The sequence below is a fragment of the Panthera pardus genome, unplaced genomic scaffold, assembly GCF_024362965.1.
Source record: "Panthera pardus isolate Hobbes unplaced genomic scaffold, ASM2436296v1 HiC_scaffold_22, whole genome shotgun sequence".
NCBI lineage: Eukaryota > Metazoa > Chordata > Mammalia > Carnivora > Felidae > Panthera > Panthera pardus.
The window spans coordinates 34,292,957-34,316,288 of record NW_026526788.1 but is presented as its reverse complement, the minus strand read 5'-3'; the positions used below and the strand labels follow the sequence as shown (position 1 = coordinate 34,316,288).

The following is a 23,332-nucleotide window of genomic DNA, read 5'->3' as shown; positions in this document are numbered from 1 at the left end:
GTGGTACTGTTATGGCAGCCTGAGTAAACCAATACAGTACCTATTTGAAAGAACATATTATTCTGCATTATTTACTTTTCTGTAACATGAGTGCTATTTAAATGAAACAACAGGAACAATTAACAGTGGCAATCAGTAAAAATTAAAAGTAGGACTAATCAAAAAATATGTGTGAGAAAATATAATAATCATTATTATGTTTCTTTTGATAAATTCAGCAACTTATTTTTTTTAACTCTATTGGAATTTAAATTTTATAGGCCACATTTTATATTCTTAATATATATAAATGTAACTAAGATTAAAAAAAATTTTTTTTAACGTTTATTTACTTTTGAGACAGAGAGAGACAGAGCATGAACAGAGGAGGGTCAGAGAGAGAGAGGGAGACACTGAATCTGAAACAGGCTCCCGGCTCTGAGCTGTCAGCACAGAGCCCAACATGGGGCTCAAACTCACGGACTGCGAGATCATGACCTGAGCCGAAGTCGGACGCTTAACCGACTGAGGCCACCCAGGTGCCCCCTAAGATTTTTTAAAAGAAGAGAAAAAAAAGTGGGATTAAACAAATATTACCAGTATTTAGAAAAAATAACAACGACATGTTTCTTTTTGTCCCATGAAATAAAATAGTTTTATGCTTTGTGTCTCCTTTCCAATAATAACACTTCCCTGTACCGAGTAGAACCCTTCTTTTTAGTGTGGTAAAATTGAGTATCGTTAAATGTAAATTTCACTTTGACCACTCTGCTTGTATCAAGTCCATATTCTTGGTGTCAGTCCTGTGATGATATCAAGCTAAATACCCTCTCAATAAGCACAGAATACTTAGGATTATAATTACTAGTAATGGCAGGTACTTAGATATGTAAGAAATTGTTTCAAACTCCGCAAAACATCCATCTATTTTGAATCTAAATGCTTGTTTTGGTATTCCAACTGTTAATCAATCATGTCTTTTGCATTGATAGATTAATTATCTTTGCTTTCCATGTGTAAAATAAATATCATTTCAGAAGCACACTAGTAATTTCAATTTATGCTATCAAAGTTGCATTCCAAATGAGTTACAGTTTTAGTAAAGACATTGAGAGGATCTTATTTAACTTGGCTGTCCTTTTGTGGTGACTTTTTTTCTCCACCTTGAGTTAGGAAGCAGTCATGTTACACAAAAAATGAGACATTTGTTTGTTGTATAAGTTTTTTCTAGTCTCCTTATGGCTTCTTCAAATATCATCAAACATTTTTGGAGAAATGGCATAAAAATTTCTGTTTTAGTATAATCTTTTTCTCCGTTCTCATCCTCAATGTATTGCCAAATTAGACAAGGACATTCTTCCTGTCTCACACTTTAAAAATATTTTACTGCAGGATATCTTTTCTAAGTCCAACAATAATTATAGCCATTCTTTAGGCACATGTCCAAGGAGGCTATCTCCTTCCATTTCTTTAAAGTCAAAAATCACATTAAGTGTACCTGTACATATTGAGAACATTGAAAAGTGCCCTAAAATGTTCACTATGAAAGCTTCAATATCAGAAGTAAGCAAATCACATCACATTTTAGCAGTGCTATATACAAAGGGCGCAAAACACTTTGCAGATAAGATCTTTTATTTTATTTCTTAAAAAAATTACACTGAATGAAATTGTCCAAAATTTAAATTTGCACTGTCTGTCAAATACACAGATGAGTAAAGTCTAGAATTATATTTGGACATCTCAACAATCTTGTTTTATGTTGCCTGTGGTTTCACTAAAATCTTTAAGAATATGATTTAATGGACTTAACAAATCAAAGTATCTAAGAACTAAACGGAACATTTTCTTGTTGATATGATTTGCCATATCGATGGATATGTCGAAGTGTGGTTGTTGCTTAGATCCATCAAAATGAGCTCTATATTGATTGTGAAATGTTAAACTTTATTCCCTGTATGACTTTTAGTTCTTCTTTCATAGGAGTTTTGATCTTTGCAAATTAATGCTCCCTTTCATTATATTTCCCTTTGACATATTTTTCCACAGCTACCATGTAAAGTATTATTAAACCACAGAACAAGGAGAAATTCACCTAACCTTGGTATTGTGTGGGGAAGTTACCTTGAAGCACTATGTACCTCCACGTACATAAATACGCCAGCTATTCCAGAGGGCAAAGAACAAAAAGGGCCTACCAACTAAATCATGATGCTTACGTTACACATTTATTCATTTAAAACAAACAGCAGGAAGCAAGGGGAAAAGCTGGGGTTAAGTTAACACTCACGGTATAACACCTTAGGATGCAATCAAGTTATAAAGGACCTCAACTAGCTGAATGTTCACCTATTTCCCAAACTACTTGATTATTTACTATCTATACTTAAAAAAAAATCCCATGACTTTTGTCTCAATCTTATAAGCTACCAGTTTATTATCTATGAATCCTATCCACCCTGTTTTTCTTATTTCAATGGAAAAACTGAATATTTCAAAATATGTATTATATAAAACACATAGATACAGAAAATATATATTTCACATGGTATATACCATCAAAAAATATGTAGAATTAAGTGGTCTGTGAATAGATGATCCCTGAATTCTTACCATATCATATATTTTATCCTATTTTAGATCTCCAGTTCACAGAATCTGGCAGACATTGTGAGCATAGGTCTATGGGGCTTATAGTTGCTGCCCAGTACATGCTTCTTTAATAATGTAGAGTGATAGAAAAAATGGAAATCAATAATCAAGTTGTTTTGTGGGTGAAGGAGAACTCGAATGGAAAGAAAAATCCCGAACCAACCAATCAAACACATTAATACAAACCAAAACCCAGTACTTTCCCTGGTGGGTATCCCTGTCAACTCCTTTCTAGTGTATTTGCCTATACTTTTTAGACCACTCTAAACTAAACCTCAATGTCCTCATTCAACAAGACCATATCAGAATTAGATATAACTAAGACCATATCAGGATCAGCCACTCTAAGGTTCTAAATGTATTTTCAGATTTTTCTTAAAATTTAGACAAGAGAACTTAAGTTACCTAGCACAATGACTAGCACATATACCAGAAGCTCAATAAATGTGTGCTTTATGTACAAATGAATCAGTTCCTCCTATTACTGACTTCCAAGGAAAATCTGAGAAATTGTCCTTCTAAAGGCAAGTACTTCTAAAGTGCTGTTTTTGAAAACTGTGGTTATCCTAGACACAAATTATAATTTGGTAATTATGTATTTGGATTATCAGTCAGATGGAAAGAAAAAGTACTCTCAAAATATTAGGGGAACTGAAAAGTAAACAAAATCTTCAACTGAGGGCTAGATTGAAATTAGTATTTTTAAGTAGAGGAGAGCCACAATTCCTGTCCATAAATGGGTAAATTTAAGTTTTGTTAAGATAAGGAAAATTCAGAAAAGCCATAAAGTTTAATTATATTTAAAAAACTAAGAACTTTGGCACAGTAAAATACACCACAAGCAGATTTTAAGTATGAATAATAATTACTTTCAACAGATAATTTCCATAAAATATAAAGTATTTCCATAAGTCATTAACACATTAAAAATTATAAAATAAACAGTGAATTAATTCAATAAGTAATTAAGAAGAAATATAAGTGAACAATAAACATATTAAAGCATGTTTAAGCTTACCAATAATCAAAGGAATCCCAATTAAAGTAAGATAATTTTTGCTGATTAGATGGACAATGATTGCTAAAATTCCAACTCAAAACCAACAAAACTATTCTGTAGCAATAAAATATAGATTGGAACAATTATGTACAATGACCATAAATCTAGAATCATTTCGAATCCATTTCTTTGTAACTTTTAAAATAATTAACCAACCTGTGCCACTTTAATAGAATTCTGGGTAGAACCACCAGCATGATATTCGACTTTGAATTTTTTTACAAGTTCATCAAACCTACAAGAAAATCATAGTAGAAAAAAGTAAGTTAGCATCTGTCAGTTGTCACAATGCAAATTTTTCTGATTAGAAGCACACTGAATCACCATTAGTAAAATATTTTCAATTATATAATTATGTTGAGTAAATGAATTAAAATATATATGAAAAACAAGCATGCTGAATTTGTACTTATGAAAATTTTTCTACAAATGTACAATAATAAGAATTTAAAATATATAAACTGTCCATAATTAACCACTATACTAAAAAGGTAAAAATACAAATTCATAAATTATTACTTATAAGCAATGCATATTTTCCCATATTAAATGTTGACCTCTAGAATCCTTACAAATGTAAATTCTAGTAAGTTTAAAAAGTTTTAGATATCATAAAGACAATTAGTTTAAAATGTAAAGAACTGGGAAACCACACATTGGGGTATGATTCTAGGCAAGCTGCTTGGTGACATAATTTCTGTATCTGCCATATAAAGACACAGACAGTAGTGATCTAAAGCTTTATCTAAATATCTAAATATCTAAAGCCATTATTTTGGCATCTGATAAAAGCTATAGAACTTCTCTCCAGGAAAATACATACATCCACTATACATGAAACTTTCATGTACCAGGCAAAAAACTACGGACACTGATTTGAATAAATCTCAAATTAGATGGCCTTTATTAATCTGGATTTCAAATCAATATTCCTTACTGCATGTCTTTAGCATGTTAGAGATATCCAAGGGGCGTAAGTATGTACTTTAATTTCAAAGGACTAAGAAGATTTGGAGGGAGACAAGGATGAATACACATGAGAAAATACAGAAAATTAGAAACCACCAAATTATCAAAAAACAGAATATATGCAATGTAGACAGCAAGTGCTAGAGGAGGTTGGTCAAAAAAGGGAGATTGGGATATGAATAGAATATTCAAGGAAGGTTTCAGTATTGACAAGTATTTTCAAAACTTTAAAAACCAAATACAGAAGTAGATCCTTTCACTAAAATGAAACATTTCACAGAACCTCAAAATACCAAAAAGACAAATACAGATATGGTTATATTAGGAATAGGAAAAATGGAGTTATACCCACTCCCATACATCCAACTACCTTGGGATTCCATCTGTAAAACACTGAGATGACAATAAACACAACTAGCAAACCTGCCCAGAATTTTGACAGCAGAATTCGTATGACACTAATAATACCAATGTAATAATAACAGAAGAAAAGGCAAAATATATAGGCACAGATGCAGAGGTAGGTAGCTGCAGTAGCTCAAGGGAAGTTCCCTTCTACTTAGGTACTTTTTTTTTTTTAATGCTTATTTATTTTTGAGAGAGAGAAAGAGAAAGAGCACGAGCAGAGGACAGCAGAGAGAGAGGGAGACACAGAATCTGAAGCAGGCTGCAGGCTCCACACTGTCTGCACAGAGGCTGATACAGGGCCCGAATCCACAAACCATGAGATCATGACCTGAGCTGAAGTCGATGCTGAACCAACTGACCACCCAGGTGCCCCTCTTCTACTTACTTTCTGAACTAGACAGATATCAGCTAAGCGTGATGTTAGAGATTGGAGAAGAAAGGGAGAGTGAATGGATAAAGTAAATATACAGTGATCAATTGCTAGGTTCATTTGAGGTCCCTCCACTGTCAAAAGCCAATTCCTCCAAAGGTTTTGGATCGTATTTGTAGTGGGTTGAATTGTGGCCTCCATAAAGATATGTTCCCCCATAACCAGTGAATGTAACCTTATTTAGAAAAGAAGGCTTTGGAGATACAAGTAAGTTAAGGAGCTTGAGATAAGATCTTCCCTCCTACATTACCCAGGAGGGGCCTAAGTTCAGTAAGAAGTCTTCTCATAATGGACAGAAGAAAAGACACAAAGGAGAAGACCATGTGAAGATGGAGGCAAAGACTAGAGTGATAAGGAGCCAAGGAACGCCAACACCCACCAAAAGCTGGAAGAGGCAAGGAAGGCTACAGACATTCAAATTTAAACTAATAAAGTTAAATAAAATTTAAAATTCAGTTCTTCAGGGGCTCCTGGGTGGCTCAGTTGGTTGAGTACCTGACTCTTGATTTTGGCTCAGGTCATGATCCCAGGGTTGTGGACAGAGCCCAGCATTGGGCTCGCACTGAGTGTGGAACCTGCTTAAGATATTCTCTCTCTCTCTCTCTCCCTCTGCCCTACTTGCATGCTCTCTAAAATAAAAAACTAACTTGGGGCACCTGGGTGGTTCAGTCAGCTAGGAGTCTGACTTCAGCTCAGGTCACGATCTATCTCACAGTTTGTGGGTTTGAGCCCTGTGTCGGGCTCTGGGCTGACAGCTCAGAGCCTGGAACCTGCTTTAGATTCTGTGTCTTCCTCTCTCTCTGCCCCACCCCTGCTTGCACTCTGTCTCTCTTTGTCTCTCAAAAATGAATAAACATTAAAAATAATAATAATAAAAGAAAAAAAAATTAAATTAAAAAACTAACTCATTAAAATTCAGTTCTTCAGGCACACTAGCCATACTTCAAGTGCTCAGCAGCCACGTGTGAATAGTGGCTATCAAAGTCATACACAAATAAAGAATATCCCTTTATTACAAAAAAGTACTGTTGGAGGTGCTGGAAAAGTTCAATAACAAAATAAACAGAGTAAACATAATCAATTCTAGAGCTGAAATGGACCTAAAAGAACACCTTCATTTAAGAAATGGGAAATGGGGCACCTGGGTGGCTCAGTTGGCTAAGCGTCAGAGTCTTGATTTCATTTCAGGTCATGATCTCGCAGTTCATGAGTTCAAGCCCCATATCGGACTCTGTGCTCACAGTGTCAAACCTGCTTGGGATCATCTCCTTCTCTCTCTGTCTGCCTGTCTCTGTCTGTCTCCCTCGCTCTCTCTCTCTCTCCCTCTCTCAAAAGATAAAAAATTTAAAAAAAATGGGAAAAGTTAGACATAAAGTTTGAGTAGATTGCCAGAGGTCACATATGGCACACTGGTGAGTCAAAATCAGAACTGCAGTGTCAAAATTACTTGTTAATTAATTACAAATACACACAAATCAGGGTATATTTTTTATCATTTCAGTCAGTAAAGAGAGTTTTCTATAAAAACCAAAATTTTGTTTATTAATATTACTTTTGGAATTAGTTCAAGTATAAAAATTATAGGACCTCGTATTTCAAGATGGATGATGATGCATATGTTTGCATACTTTCCCAAGACTTACCAGATGTCAAAAAACATGTTTTATATATATTTATACATATATATTTATATATTTACCTATATATGAAAAAACGTATAACAATACCACAAAGCAAGCAAAGAGGCCAAACACAGACCACAAATTGAAGAAATAATAAATACTAACTTTACAGAAAGAAAACGTAATAGAATTGACAAAGCAGTGATAGGAGACATAAAAAAGTAATTCCTTTAAACACTCCATTTGGAACACTGTCCAGCCTCTCCTACCTTACCCACAAGAGTACAATTTGTTTACGTGTTCCAATTTGTTGTTGAAAGTCCTCCATATCCCAAATAATTGTGTAGCTTCCTAGCCTACCTGAAAATTTTTTTTTCTTTAAAAAACTTTTTTTGGGGTGCCTGGGTGGCTCAGTTGAGCGTCTGACTTCGGCTCAGGTCATGATCTCGCGGTCTGTAGGTTCGAGCCCCGCGTCAGGCTCTGTGCTGACAGCTCAGAGCCTGAAGCCTGTTTCAGATTCTGTGTCTCCCTCTTTCTCTGACCCTCCCTGTTCATGCTCTCTCTCTGTCTCAAAAATAAATAAATGTTAAAAAAATTTTTTTTTAACTTTTTTTTGGTAGCAGCTTTATTGAGATACAATTCACTCATTTGAAGTCTACAATCCAATCATTTTAAATATATCCATAATTGTGCAACCATCACCACTATCAAGAATATATTCATTAACTCATAAAGAAACACACAAACCTTTAGTTACCAAAACCGAATATCCCCATCATCCTTCCCCACCCTAAATAACTGCTATTCCACTTTCTATGTCTGTATTTTTGTCTATTCTAGCCATTTCATATAAATATGTGAATGATTTTGTTGACTGGGTTCTTTCACTTAGAATAATGTTATCAGTGTTCATACATGCTGCAGCATCTATTAGTACTTTATTCCTTTTTTTAGCTGAATAACATTGTGTTATATGGATATACCACATTTTGTTTATCCATTCATCCATCCCAGATACTTAGATTGCTTTCATCTTTTGATTTGTTATGGATAATACCATAATAAACATTCACATACAAGGTTTTGTGTGGACATAATATTTTCATTTCTCTTGGGCATATGCCTAGGAGTGGAACTACTAGGTCAATTTAACTTTTAACTATTAACTTTAACTTTTGAACTTTTTGAAGAACTGCTGCACTATTTTCCATTCCTTTTTAATTTTTTTCTCAGAGAAAATGCAGAAAAACCTGCCTGCCTAATTATATGAAAAAGAAGCAACTAAAAAATAACAGAGTTTCTATAAATTAGTTTTACCACTTCTGAATTTTAAAAAATATCAATAGTTGAGTGAAGGACCTGAGCGATAAAAACGGCTTTGGATAAAAAATAAGATGAAGGTAAGAAAGCTGAAAATACCCAGGAAAATACCCAAAATCCGTAGGAAATATAAGAGATGAAGAGTATGAAAGAAAAATTAAGAAGCACAGAGAATGGATCAGGTAGCCCAAGATCCATTTAAGAAGAATGATGGGGAGACTAGAGATAATGAAGGGTAAGAAAGAAATTCTAGAAAAAAATGTTTTCGAAAGAGAAAAAATATATAATCTTCAGATTTGTTCAAATGTGAAGCAATTCCATTAGGGAGGGGACTAGGATCCATATTTGGACAATACCTTATTCAATTTCAGAATTCTTCATATCAAGAGAAAACCTTAAGAACTTCTAGAGTGAAAAATAACAGATTATCTGAAAAGGAGTAAGAATCAGAGTACATCAGATTTCTTAAAGAACAGAGGATGCTAAAAAAAAGCAAAAAAACAAACAAACAAAAAAAACCCACATTATATTCTATGCTAGAAGAAAAAAAAAGATTTTCAAAATAGAATTCAATATCCACTCAGATTATCAACTCATGATAAGGGAAAATACAAGCTTCACATGTAAGTACTGGCAATTATGAAGAGAAAAGTTACTAAGGAGGAGGTGTAACAATCAAAACAAAACATAAGAAAGGAGATAGCATGGGTTTACAACAACAACAAAAAAAAAGGGAAAAAAGTGATAACTGTGTATAACTTTGAAAAAGTAAAGGAGTCCAAAAAGAAATTAAAGGAGGAACCATTACATGTAAAATTATTACATGTAATAAATTTTATTACATGTAAAATTCTTCCTTAAGTAGCAAATATTTTAATAACAAAGTAATGTATTTCTCTTCTATGAATCCATACATACACTACAGTACGTGGTTCTACAAAGAATAATAGTTACCTAGTTATTTGGTTATGAAGGCCTTTTGTCTGGTTTTCAATTTTAGAAACTATGCTGAGATAAAACATGTAACATTTAATTACAATTGCAAACATTTGTAATACTTAATAACATTTACAAAATATAAAAACATTGTATATACATGGACATTTTGAATGGAAGAAGGGAAAGATGAAAGAAAAAGTTTTCTCATTTTCTCTCCTTCAGTTAGAGTTCATAAGTATCTCAAATGTTCATAATCAAATTTTCAAAAAGGATTTTAAGTACACTGTTTAAAGTCATAAAATCAATCAGTAGGAAGATTAAAATGTATGAAATAGCATAAAGAAAGCAATGAGGAAGGAAAAAGAGAAAAATAGTATAAGTGCACTATATTGTTCATCTTCCAGAGGAAGAGTCCATAGACATGTAAATTTGTTAATTAAGGAATATAACTACATTATATAAATTTTATAATGATAAACTAAAAACATTAACTGTTAGTATTTGTAGCTCTGGAGTGCAGAAGAAGGGAAGTTACATTGTTGGGCTTTTTGTGTGATGGCCAGAGGCATCATCACCATAAATAAATAGAAGATCGAAAGGCAGGCAGACATAATGATATATGTACGCTTGACCATCTCTGGGCTCTTAATTGATTCACTGATGTACATTTCTACCCCTGCACAATCTGCATTTTGTCTTAATTACTATTGCCTTGTAAGTCTTAATGAAAAGCAAGTACCTTCATCTTGTTCTTCGTCATGAGAGCATTGAATATTATTCTTGGTCCTTTGTACTTCTATATAAATGTACAACTAGATGTCAATTTCCAAATAACAACTTGTAGTGATTTTGACTAGGACTGTATTAAAGATATATATGGAAGTTATAACCTTTCTAATATTAAACTGACTAATACCTGATCACAGTGTGTATCACAATATATTTATTTAGGTCTTTAGTACTTCTCAATTAGTTTCATAATTTTTGCCATAAGTCTTGTGCATCTTCTATTCAAGTCACTATTATTTCCTGCTTTAATACTACTAGAAGTAATATTTGTTTAAACCTAGTTTTTATTTGTTGCTGGTGTTCAGAAATATAATTCTTTATATAACAATTTTTACCTACCCAAGTTGCTAATATCTCTAATTCCAATAATTATCTGTTTTTGCCGGACATAACTTTTGTGAACAGTGACAATTTTTTCTCTATTTTTCTTGCCTTAGTGCAAAGACTGAGGACCTCCAGCATAACATGCACAGATAACAGTGGATAGTAATGGGCAAACTTAGGCTTATTCCAAACTTTGACCTAATAAATCCTAATGAATCCTGGTGAATGGCTAAGTCTTAGAGGGAAGTATTTAATCTTTCACTTCATTTTTACTGTATGTATGCACTGCTTCTACTAAAGAGTTAAATATTTTAAAATGTTAGACCTCTATCTACTGATATTTTCCATATATTTCAAATGTATAACACAACCCAATAGAATTAAAATATACCTGTGTATATTACAAACAAAATTACCCAATATATACATATGTGTGTATATATACATATATAAATAATATATAAAATATATGATTATAATAATAATATGTAATATATATAAAGGATCTAGAAAAGTACAACCAAGGGGTTAACACTGGTTAGCTCCAAAGTAGGAGGAATTATGGATCTTGTATACATTTATTTCGACTGTGTAATAAGCATAATAAACTGCTTTGTAATGAAGACACTTTTTACTCTACTTCATTTTATAGTGGAAGAACATAACAATTTTCTACATAAGTATCTAAAAAGAACTACATATAGGACAAAGCAGAATAAAACATAGAGCAGAGAAGTGAGTGATTCTGAATGAAAGAGGCAGGAAAAATTTAACACTTGAACTGAATTTGACAGATAAGGGAGAAAAAATATTCAGGACTGAGGGTAAAACAAAAATATGACATATTCAGGAAACAATTTAAACACAGACTAAAATATAGGTCAAAATCAAAGTAGTAAAAACTGACAAACATAACTCTCTCTGCCACGCTAATAAATGTAGACATTATTCAGTACGCAAGGAGAAATTACTAAACTCTGTTTGCCAACAGTGTGAAAAACAGACTTGTTTTGTTGTTGTTTAATGAAGTCAGCGCTGTTTGGAGGACAGTGTAGAATAAAGACAGGCAGATTGCCACTTTTCAAATAGTTCATACCAAAGATCAGATGTTGAGCTAAGATGCTAGAGAGAAATTATTAAACTAAGGAAGCATTTCTGAAGTTGAAGACATAACACGTGATAAATAGCTGGAAGCAGAAGATGTGGTAGAGGGATGACAATTCTGAGATTTCTAGTTTGGATGACCAAGTGGATGATGTTGAGAAGGTAAATACAAGAGAGAAAATAAATTGTATGGAACAAAGGGAATTCCTATATAGTAACAAACAAACCAAGAAACATTTCTATTTAGGGAAGTGATTCTAAGGAGGCAAGATTTGTTTCTTTTTATCTCTTGCAGGGATTAGGAACATAAATTACAACCAGATTTTCTCTCTATACTTTTCTAGCTGACACAAAATTTTGTCTGTCAGTAAATGGTCTACTTTGTGTCAAAACTATCAATGTAGTCAATGGAAAATACCATGAAAAGATGAAGGACTATGTATCTTTAATGAATAAAACCATAAATTCAGGCTGAAACATTAATGAACTTCAAACTATGATTATAATTTGATAGGTAAATAATCTAATCAATTATGTGAAAATATTAAGTATTTCCTATGTTGTTTAGAGATGAAATTGTTTAAAAGCTTTATATTTTATGGGAAACTTCAACATATTTCTATTATGTGATTTTTTTCTACAGGGAGTAAAGTGGCAATTTTAGTACATGATAGATTCATTCTTACTTTCTCCTTTTGGTTAAGCTTCTTTGTCTAAATGGAGTGGGCATATCTAACACTTCAATCAAATGACTGACAGAAGTGAAAGAACAATAGCTGATCCATTTTCCTACTAGCAGCCTATTTGTGAAACCCAAATTAATAAAATATATACAGCTTTCATAATGTTTAAAACTTCCAGAGAGAATGTTACTTAAATAAAATGCTACAGAAAAACTGGATTCAGTGCTTCTCCAACTTCTAGATGAGAGTTTCTATACAATGGAAGTAAAAAATGAATAAAAACAAATTTGATAATGTAAAAATATTTAAAATTTTTCTCTATAAAAGCAAAATTAAACAAATCCAAGCAAATTAAATATAAAGAAATTTTACAATATGAAAAATGGTTATTACATTTACTTTATATAATTTAAAAAATATCTTAAGATATTATTATGTATTTTGGTATTAATTTAATAAATTAATTCAATTTTTAAAATGTTAATTTAATACTCTCATAGGGAAGAGAAATGAAAATATTAAGGCTCAGATAAATGGACAAATTAACAAAAAACAAAAGAATGGATGTTCAGAACAATCAGAGATGCATTTCATATGTTCATTATTTTTTAATGAAATTATTAACAAAAATGACAAGAAAATACATTAACATGCCAAAGGTATTTTTTATATAAGCTTTCTCCTTTTTTATATTTCCTACCATTTACTCATGTGCTTATATTCATTTTATAATGAAAGTGGTTTTATTAAAGAAAACTTTTAAATATAAATTAATGTCACTGGAATGTAATTCAGAATTTCTTGTGGACTAACCTCAAGAAAAAAAAAAAAAAGCAATATGCCATATACTCCTAAAGAAGTTTTTGTACTTGTTCTGATAATGAATAGAACTGAAATTCTAAATAATGCTTTCCACTCTCATATCACATATTATTACTTTATAAACTCTGATAATTCCTGACAATTAATACGATAGCTATCTATATGTTTTGCTATTTGAGAAGAAAAGTAACATACAAGGAAGTGGAGAAACTTTCAAACACTAATGTTTGGTAGGCAAAGCTGTGACCACTAGTCTTCTGATGCTGGGTTTAATACTAAATCTTCTGAGATACAAGACCACCTCAGCATGGTACTATACACAAGAAAAGATATCAAATGATACAATCATATATGGTGGGGCACTTGGATGGCTGAATTGGTTGAGCATCCAACTTTTGGTGTTGGCTCAAGCCATGATCCCAGGGTTGTGGGATAGAGCCCTGCTCCACACTCAGTGAGGAGCCTGCTTAAGATTCTCTCTGTCTCTCTGTCTCTCTCTCTCTCCCTTCCTCCCTGTGCCCCTCTCCCCCGATCATGATCACTCTCTCTGCCCAAAAGAAAAAAAAAAATTAAAAGAAATGATCACATATGGAATTTAAAGTCTACTAAAAGATAGCACTGACTTCCTGTAAAAATAAAAATAATATTGAAGATCATAAGCGTGCTACTAGCAGCAGAAAACAGCTTGTAAATGTAGAAAGCTGGGAAGTGACTCAATGACTAACTTAAACAAAGTAACATAATCTGCCATTAGAATAAATCCCTTTAGCACTGGTATCAAGGTACAACTATTAATAGAAATAAATGTGGGAAGGTATATTACAAAGAGATTCACCTTTTCAGAAACAGTAATTGTACTAAGTACAACATGAGCAGATAAGTTACGGGAAGGTCAGTAACTGAAAATTTTAGTGGAACAAAATTAACTGATGCTATAACTGAAAAGAGAGCAGCTAGTTTTGCTGATTATTAACGTGTACTCATTGTTTCCTAAGACTTCCAACTAGTTTGCACTTTTTTAAAAAGTTTTTTAATGTTTACTCATTTTTGAGACAGAGAAAGACAGAGTGCAAACGGGGGAGGGGCAGAGACAGAGAGAGACATAGAATCTGAAGCAGGCTCCAGGTTCTGAGCTGGACAACAGAGCCTGATGCAGGGCTCGAATTCATGAACCGTGATATCATGACCTAAGCCGAAGTCTGACATTTAACTGACTGAACCACCCAGGCACCCCAACTAGTTTCCACTTTGTAAAATGAGGAACAAACAGTAACTGATGTTTCAATGCATTTTAAGAGGTAGATTAATAACAGCATAAATACATACAAAGTCTCACACAATATATACAATGCAATAACCCCGCTCTGCTTAGAAAATTTAGCGCTCACAACTAAAGAATACCCACTACACAAGAGTAAAGAAAATCAGGGGTGTGAAAGGTAAGGAGGACAATCTTTTTTAGAAGGTGATAATGAAACAGTGTATATTCACTATACCTTAGAAAAACAATCCCAGGACTCTTAATACCACTATGATCCATACATTTAAAATCTAATGAGGGGCGCATGGGTGGCTCAGTTGCTTAAGTATCTGACTTTGGTTCAGGTCATGAATTCTCTTTCGTGAGTTCAAGCCCCGCGTCAGGCTCTGTGCCGACAGCTCAGAAACGAGCCTGCTTTGGATTCTGTGCCTCCCTTTCTCTCTCTGCCCCTCCCCCACTTGCACTCTGTCTCTCTCTCTCAAAATTAAATGTTAAAAAAAAAAAAATCTAATGAAAAAGCCTTACTCCCGTAACCTAAGGATCAAAATGCTCCAGTTCAATTTGGAAGATTCAAAAAAAGCTTCAAAATCTAGGGTATTTTGAATTCCTATCTTCTTCATTCAGTTTTTAGGTTAAGAAACTTCTTTCAAATAACTTTTTTTTAAGCCTAATCAAATAACCCAGACAATACTGTAAGTTGGCAAGAACAATGGCAAAATTATATAAATGTGAGAAACTTAATAGGAAATTTTTGAAATATAAATTTTTTATTTTCTGACATTCCTGAAAAGGTGACTTTTGTTACTAAGCTATTATATTCTTCATATTATATAACATTAATTCCTGACAAGTCTGACAACCTAGTTTAGTCTGAATAGTGAGTCTTGCATAGTGAGTCTAGCAAATAAGGGTACCAAAGCATTGTTCATAATTTCTGACTTAAATATGATTGACCAATATTTCAAAATATACTTATTGTTATAGAAGACTTTTCAATATTTATTATAAATATTAACTTTCCAAAGGATATAATATCCCAAATATATATTAAAAACTTTCAAAACTCATTAATGAGGAAAAAAATCCAATAAAATGGCAAAAAATTAATAGCAACATTTCCAAAGAAAAGATACAGATGACAAATAAGCATAGATTTTAATATCATTGGTCACTAAAGAAAATCCAACTTAAAACCATAAGGAAATACATCTATTAGAATGACTTAAAAAAAAGTGGCAATATTAAATGCTGATGAGGATGTACAGCAACTGAAACTTTCATAAATTGCTGATGGAAATAAAAAACGACACACCCTCCTTAGGAAACAATTTGGAAATTTCTTAGGAAATTACACATACAGTCACCAGACAACTCAGATACATGACTATTTAGAATAGCTTTATTTATTTATAATCACCAAACACTTAAAACAACCCAAATGCCTATCAAGTAGTGAATGGACAAATTGTGGTATATCCATGTAAGGCAAGCTCATCAAGTAATAAAAACAAATAATACATTCAAGAACATAGATGAATCTCAAAATATGCTATGTGAAAGAAGCCAGGCATAAAAGGGCTACAATACAGTATGATTCCATTTATTTGACATTCTGGATATGGCAAATATATAGGCAATTTAAATAAGAAAAATATACTATCTAGAAAAAAAGAAAGAGGAAATTCCAAAAGTCTCTCTCTTTCTGCATGTATGTATACGCATATATACATATCACATACCTACACAGAAAGACATACACAGGGACACTCATAGATACATGTGAAACACATCTGAAACTCAAAACAAGCCTATGAGACAAGTAAGATGAATTCAAATATCCCAATTTTCTAAGACTCAGATTTAGACTCTTAGTGACTTGCTTTTTAAACTTTTGATTTGGAAATAACTTCAAACTATGGAAACACTAAAGCATAATACAGAGAATACCTATATACCTTTTACCAAGATTCATCAATTTTTAACATTTTTAACATTTTTCTTTTTCTCTATAGATACATATTTAGTTTTCACAAATCATTTAAAAAGATTGTATAAAATGCACTTTTATTATTTATAATATCTCAGTGAAAACCTCCTAAGAAGTTGAAGTTTGTATCTGTGAAATCATTTGATTTTATGCGTTCATATGGATATCTCCAATTCCAATCTAACACAGTTCAAAGCCATGGTCTTCTCCCATTCTTTGTTATCTTTTTCTCATTATGTATCTCTCTTCTTCTCCAGTTAGATCCTTGGCTCTGAGGTCCAGGATAGAATTCAGTACTTATACTGGACAAGCCCCTTAAAGGGCAAAAAATAGAAATCTAGAAGCACCTGGGTGGCTCAGTTGGTTCAGCGTCCATCTTAGGCTCAGGTCATGATCTCGTGGTCTGTGGGTTCAAACATTGCATCAGGCTCTGTGCTGACAGCTCAGAGCCTGGAGCATGCTTCAGATTCTGTGTCTCCTTCTCTCTCTGCCCCTCCCCAACTCACACTCTGTGTCTCTCTCTCAAAAATAAGCATTAAAAATTAAAAAGAGAAATCTAACTGGAAAGGACTGGGGATGGTGCACTGGTAAGAGGGCCTGCTTGATGCCGCTCTAAGTCCAAAGCAACAACAGTCTGGGACCTGTGTCTGGGCTTTTTCTTTTCAGGAGTGATTGTGTCTGTTTTGAACTACATTCTCCACATCCCTCTCTTCTGTTTCACAGTCTCTTAAGCACCCCCTCCCCAAATCCCTGCTCTCCAAAGGTGCACACCTATAGAAGCAATAAGAGCTCTACTGAAATATGATGTTTCTTCCTCTACTTATAAGAAATTAGATTTCTAGTATATTCTGTCTCTCAGCAATTCTGAAGGTGCAGGTTATATGTGATTCTATTTGTATCCTTTCTTTTAAGGATGAAGAAATTCAGAGTCATTATCCTCCAAGCCTATTTTAAGTGGCTTTTGATGGATTTCTCACAATTGTTAAGTGGTGCATGCAGGATTAGGAGATCCATCCAATATAATTAAGAAAATAATACAATCACATACGATAAAAATAAGAATATTTAGAATAAAACTCCTTATGGCCCAAAACTGAATGAATTTCTTTTTAATTAAAGGTAGCTGTGGCTTACTTTTTTCCTTTTAAAAAAATGTTTGTTTATTTATTTATTTTGAGAGTAAGAATCCCTAGCAGGCTCTGTGCTGTCAGCACAGAGCACAAGGCAGGGCTTGAACTTACCAACAGTGAGATGATGACCTTAGCCAAAATCAAGAGTTAGACACCTAAACAAATGAGTCACCCAAGTGCCCATGGTTTAATTATTTTTAAGATGCATCCAAAAGAAGCATTCTATAAAGCCAGAAAAACAAAAGAAAATGAAAATGATGACAAAGGAAAAAGGGAGAGAGAAATTAACAGAAATAGCTCTTTAAATTTTGATGTGCAATTGTTTTCTAGCTATCTGATATGAAGGTGAAATGTGAAAGAATTCATTACTATACCCTGTAACTTGTACCAGTCATTCTTATATGGAAAAAACTGTCCTTATAAATAAGATATAGTAAGAATTGGTAAGATATGATAAGATATGGTAAGAAAATGTTCACAAAAGCACCCTTTACAACTTCTAGTTCTAACTTAGTGTAACTGCTTCCCACTTTCACAGTAACTAAAGCTTCTTTTTACCTTCCCCTGGGAGAAAAAAAAAGAGAAATCGGCATACATCAGGAGGTAAAGATCTCACAATGTGTTAGTATCACCATTGCATAGAAACAAACATCAACAGTTTTGAACATTTCATAGAGAAAGTAAAGTAAGACAAGTAAAATCTTTACGGCAAAACTCAAAAAAGTTTAACTTCCTTAAGAAAGCATTCATAACTTCCAACTAGGGTTTTTGATGTTCTTTCCTAAACTTCTCATCTAAACAAATAATAAATGAAAAAAAAATCAGTAATTCTAAACAGATTATACTTATTAAGACCAAATGTTAATAGAATAATGCAAGGAGGGAAATCCATAGGCAAACTGTAAGATTCAAAGCTTTGAAACCTTTTACCACAAATGTTTAGTAAGGTTGAAAAAAATTTGCTTAAATGTCAGTTTGATAAAAGCCAAAGGGACATTTCCCACATGTGTTTATATTTAACCATATTTTTAAAGATGGAAAAATAACAGTCATTCAAAACTAGGGTTAAGCTATTAGTTCATATGAATTGTAATTTAAAGGTATTTCTCCGGGGCGCCTGGGTGGCGCAGTCGGTTAAGCGTCCGACTTCAGCCAGGTCACGATCTTGCGGTCCGTGAGTTCGAGCCCCGCGTCAGGCTCTGGGCTGATGGCTCGGAGCCTGGAGCCTGTTTCCGATTCTGTGTCTCCCTCTCTCTCTGCCCCTCCCCCGTTCATGCTCTGTCTCTCTCTGTCCCAAAAATAAAAATAAAAAAATAAAAAAAAATAAAAAAATAAAGGTATTTCTCCAAGCTCTAATTTTATTTTCTTTGATAAGAAAACACTTTTAACCATGTGTTGCTTAGGTAAACCTTTATTCAATACTAAAAAGTTTAAAGGTTTAAAGGTTTAATTCTGTTCATTTATAGGTCTGAAAGGTTTTTTTTTGCATGTAAGATAATCAAATATACCTTTGAAAGCACTTTGTATAATTACAATAAAATGAATTATTCCTAAATTCAGATGCATGATATGTGTATTTGGTTTCTACCCATTATAAAAACACAACAAAATTTGACTAAACCAATTTACAATTTCCATTAAATAGTAAAACTGTTTGACAGTTTTAAACCATACCAAAAAAAGCCATATGAGAAAATGAGAAATAGTGCAGGACAGTGGTTCTCAAAACGAAACATGCAGCTTCCTGGTAAACCTATAGTGCCAGCCATATGCCCACAGGCAGTTCCAAAATACAAATTATACTTTTTACCTCCTGTATTGGTTTGGTTCATCTGTTATTTCTATCACAGAATCCATGGTTTATAAGGGGGCCTTAGTTTCGCTGATCATAGAAAAATTCTAGAAACATATGTAACAGATACAAAGGGAAAGTATTCAAGCAATAATTAATCATTTTTCTCTATCAAACTTTAGAAAAATATCACTCATCAGGAACACTCAAACACTTAAATCTCTTATCAAAACAGAACATATGGAACTTCTGATTCTGAATAGCATATAGCAGGTCACAGCCAACATTCAGACTGACAACAATCTGAAAAGTCATATAAATTATAAATCATTAAAGGTACCAAAGAGCTATAGAAGGATCAAATGAATAAATTTCCAAGGAAGTGGGGACTGTTCAGAGGGTAGGCTAGAACTGGCAGATGATTATCCGACCTGGCTAAATTTGTAGTCAGTAGCATGGGGCTAGAGAGAGAAAATTTGACATTTTGGGGACCTCAAACACACAGCTGGTTTGTCCCATAACACATTTGCTGAATTCTGAAACTGAATGGTAAGCTAAGAAGGTTAACCAAAATCACTTGAAAAGCAGAAAGATCTCTCAGCCTGGCAGGGCTTAAAAAACAAAGACAGGAACAGAAAAGGAACTAAAAACATAACAGGCAAAAATGAAATCCTAGAAGGCATGGAGAATAAAATCTAAAGATAACACAGACACTTTTTCCCTCGGGACTGGGAGAGGACATCTATCTATACTGGTTATATCTAAAGGCTGAAAATTCAGACTGTGGGCTTAACAGAACACTAGGATGGGGGTGGAGAGCAAGGGAGTAAAAAAAGATAGGGATTTCAGACACTATTAGTACTAAAGTGATAAAATTGGAAATTGAGGACCTAAAATAAAAGGTCAGCTTGCCACTTGAGATATTTGCCAAACACTGAAGTGGATCAGGCTGGAGGATAAAGAAGCTGGAAATCTCTGAGAGCACTTCTGATGCTATGTTTCAGAGCTGATGAGACAAAGACCCAGTGGCCTCAATTAAAAGTCCAAGAGGATCAAGCTCTAGAAACAGAGGTAAACAAGGTAGACTGAACCCTATCAAAACTGAAAATCAACTTTGATCTAGCTTAATCCTTGATTTTGTTAAGGCAATCAGCTCTCCCATCACTCCATATCAGTCCCAAAGAGGAAAGGGCAAACACTGGTAGATAATACAATCTAAAGGATCTACATTTCTTACATAAATAATAAACAACTAATAGTTATGCAAAGAGGCAAAATAATTTGCCTAAAAACAAAAGGAAACAGCAAGAGAAAAGTTTCAGAAATAATACAGACACTGGAAATAAAAGGACTTCAAAATAACTATGATTAGTACTTTCAAGGAAACAAGGAAAGAACTTGATAAAACTTGATAAACTAGATAAAAGAATAGAGAATTACAACAGAGAATTAAATATATAAAGAAAACAATACAATAAACATCTAGAACTTAATTTGATATAGTTTAAAAATTCATTGAATAAGTTTAACATTTAATGCAATCCCTATCAAAATACCAAACAGCATTTTTCACAGAACTAGAATAAACAATCTTAAAATTTGTATGGAACCACAAAAGACCCTGAATAGCCAAAGCAATCTTGAAAAAGAAAACCAAATCTGGAGGCATCACAATTCTGGACTTCAAGCTGTATTACAAAGCTGTAGTAATCAAAACTATATGGTATTGGCACAAAAATAGACACACAGGGCAAAGAAACAATAGAAAACCCAGAAATGAACCCACAACTATATGGTCAATTAATATTTGACAAAGCAGGAAAGAATAACCAATGAAAAAAAGACATTCTCTTCAACAACTGGTGTTGGGAAACTGTACAGCAACATGCAAAAGAATGAAGCTGGACCACTTTCTTACACCAAATACAAAAATAAATTCAAAATGGGTGAAAGACCGAAATGTGAGATCTGAATCCATAAAAATCCTAGAGGAGAACACAGGCAATAATCTCTTTTGACATCAGCTGTAGCAACTTCTTTTTAGATATGTCTCCTGAAGCAAGGGAAATAAAAGCAAAAATAAACTATTGAGACTATATCAAAATAAAAATATTCTTCACAGCAAAGGAAACAATCAACAAAACTAAAAGGCAACCTACAGAATGGGAGAAGATATTTGCAAATGACTTATCCAATAATATCTAACATACATAAAGAACTTATAAAACTCAACACCCAAGGCACTGGGTGGCTCAGTTGGTTGAACATCCGATTCTTGTTTTTGGCTCAGATCATATCTCACAGTTTGTGGGGTCAGGTCTCCATGTTGGGCACTGTGCTGACAGCATGGAGCCTGCTTGGGAAATCTCTCTCTCTCTCTCTCTCTCTCTCTCTCTCTCTCTCTCTCTCTCCTTCTCTCCCACTTGCACTGATGCACACACGCTCTCTCTCAGAAATAAAAATTAAAAAAGAAAAACTCAACACCCAAAAAACGATTAATCCAATGAAAAAATGGGCAGAAGACATGAACAGAGATTTCTCCAAAGAAGATATACAAATGGCCAACAGACACGTGAAAAGACGCTCACTGTCACCATCAGGAAAGTGCAAATCAAAACTACAATGAGGTATCACCTCACACCTGTGAGAATGGCTAAAATCAAAAACACAAGAAACAACAGGTGTTGGCAAGGATGTGGAGAGAAAGGAACCCTCTTGTACTGCTGGTGGGAATGCAAACTGATGCAGCCACTCTGGAAAACAGTATGGAAATTCCTCAAAAAATTAAAAATAGAACTACCATATGATCCAGAAAATGCACTACCCAAAGAATACAAAGACATTAATTCCAAATGAGACATGCACCCCTATGTTTATAGCAGCATTATCTACAACAGCCAAATCATGGCGGCAGTCCACAGGTCCATCAATTGATGAATGGATAAAGATGTGGTACATATCTATGTATGTGTGTGTGTACACACACACATACGTATTCAATGGAATATTATTGAGTTATAAAAAAGAATGAAATCTTGACATTTGCAATGACATGAATGGAGCTAAAGAGTATAATGCTAAACAAATAAATCAGAGAAAGACAAATTCTTACGATTTCACTCATATGTGGAATTTAAGAAACAAAACAAATGAGCAAAGGGGAAAGGGAGAGAAACAAACCAAGAAACAGACTCTTAATTATAGAGAACAAACTGATGGTTACCACAAGGGCGTGGGTAAGGGGGGATGGGTGAAACAGATGATAGGGATTAAGGAATGCACTTGTCATAATGAGCACTGGGTGATGTATGGAATTGTTGAAACAGTATATTGTAGACCTGAAACTAATATAACACTGCATGTTAACTGTAATTAAAACTTTAAAAAGACAGAATTCATGAATAAGTTTAAATTTAAACTATTCTCTCTGAATCTTCCTCCTACTTAGCCACAGACATGTTATCAGTCACAGAAGGATGTGGAACAACTGGGAAAATAAAGCCCCGGTTCTCTGGCTAGAGAACCAAAATGAGAATTCCAGGGAACCACGAAGAACTAGGGCTCTTAACACATCTGGAAAATACAAAAGACTAATCAAAGAAATAGAAGATATAAAAAAAAAAACTAAGGAAAATTTCAGTAATTGAAATTTTAAAGCTCACTAGATGGGCTCAATAGCAAAATGAAGAAGACAGAATTAAGACTCAGTACACTTGAAGACAGATTAATAAACATATTCCAGTCTGAACAACAGAGAGAAAATTTATTTTTAAAAAATGATTAAAGACCCAGACATCTATGAGATATTATTAAAACATCTAAAGTTTATGTCAGCAGAGTACCAGATGAAGAGAAAAAAATACAGTGTAGAAGAAAATTTTCAAAAATATAAGAGTCTACAACTTTCCAAATTTGATTAAAGAAACACTCCTACAGGCTCAAAAAGTTCAGAAAGCCCAAACAGTATAAACTCATGGAAATCCATGCCCAGACAAATGAGAAGAATCCAGAGTGGAACTGGGTGGAATATCAATATTTAAGAGGAAAAGGACCAACAGAGA

At 33.5% G+C, this 23,332-nt stretch overlaps 1 protein-coding gene across 4 annotated transcripts in view; it reads right to left on the bottom strand.

Moving 5' to 3' along the window:
• ADK (adenosine kinase) overlaps positions 1 to 23,332 on the bottom strand; it is a 513,465-nt gene that overhangs the window by 343,241 nt on the left and 146,892 nt on the right. For all 4 annotated transcript variants that reach the window (XM_019444618.2, XM_019444621.2, XM_019444620.2 and 1 more), the window contains one exon: positions 3,848 to 3,926. In XM_019444618.2, coding sequence (XP_019300163.1) covers positions 3,848 to 3,926 — 79 coding nt within the window. The remainder of the gene's footprint in view (positions 1 to 3,847; positions 3,927 to 23,332) is intronic.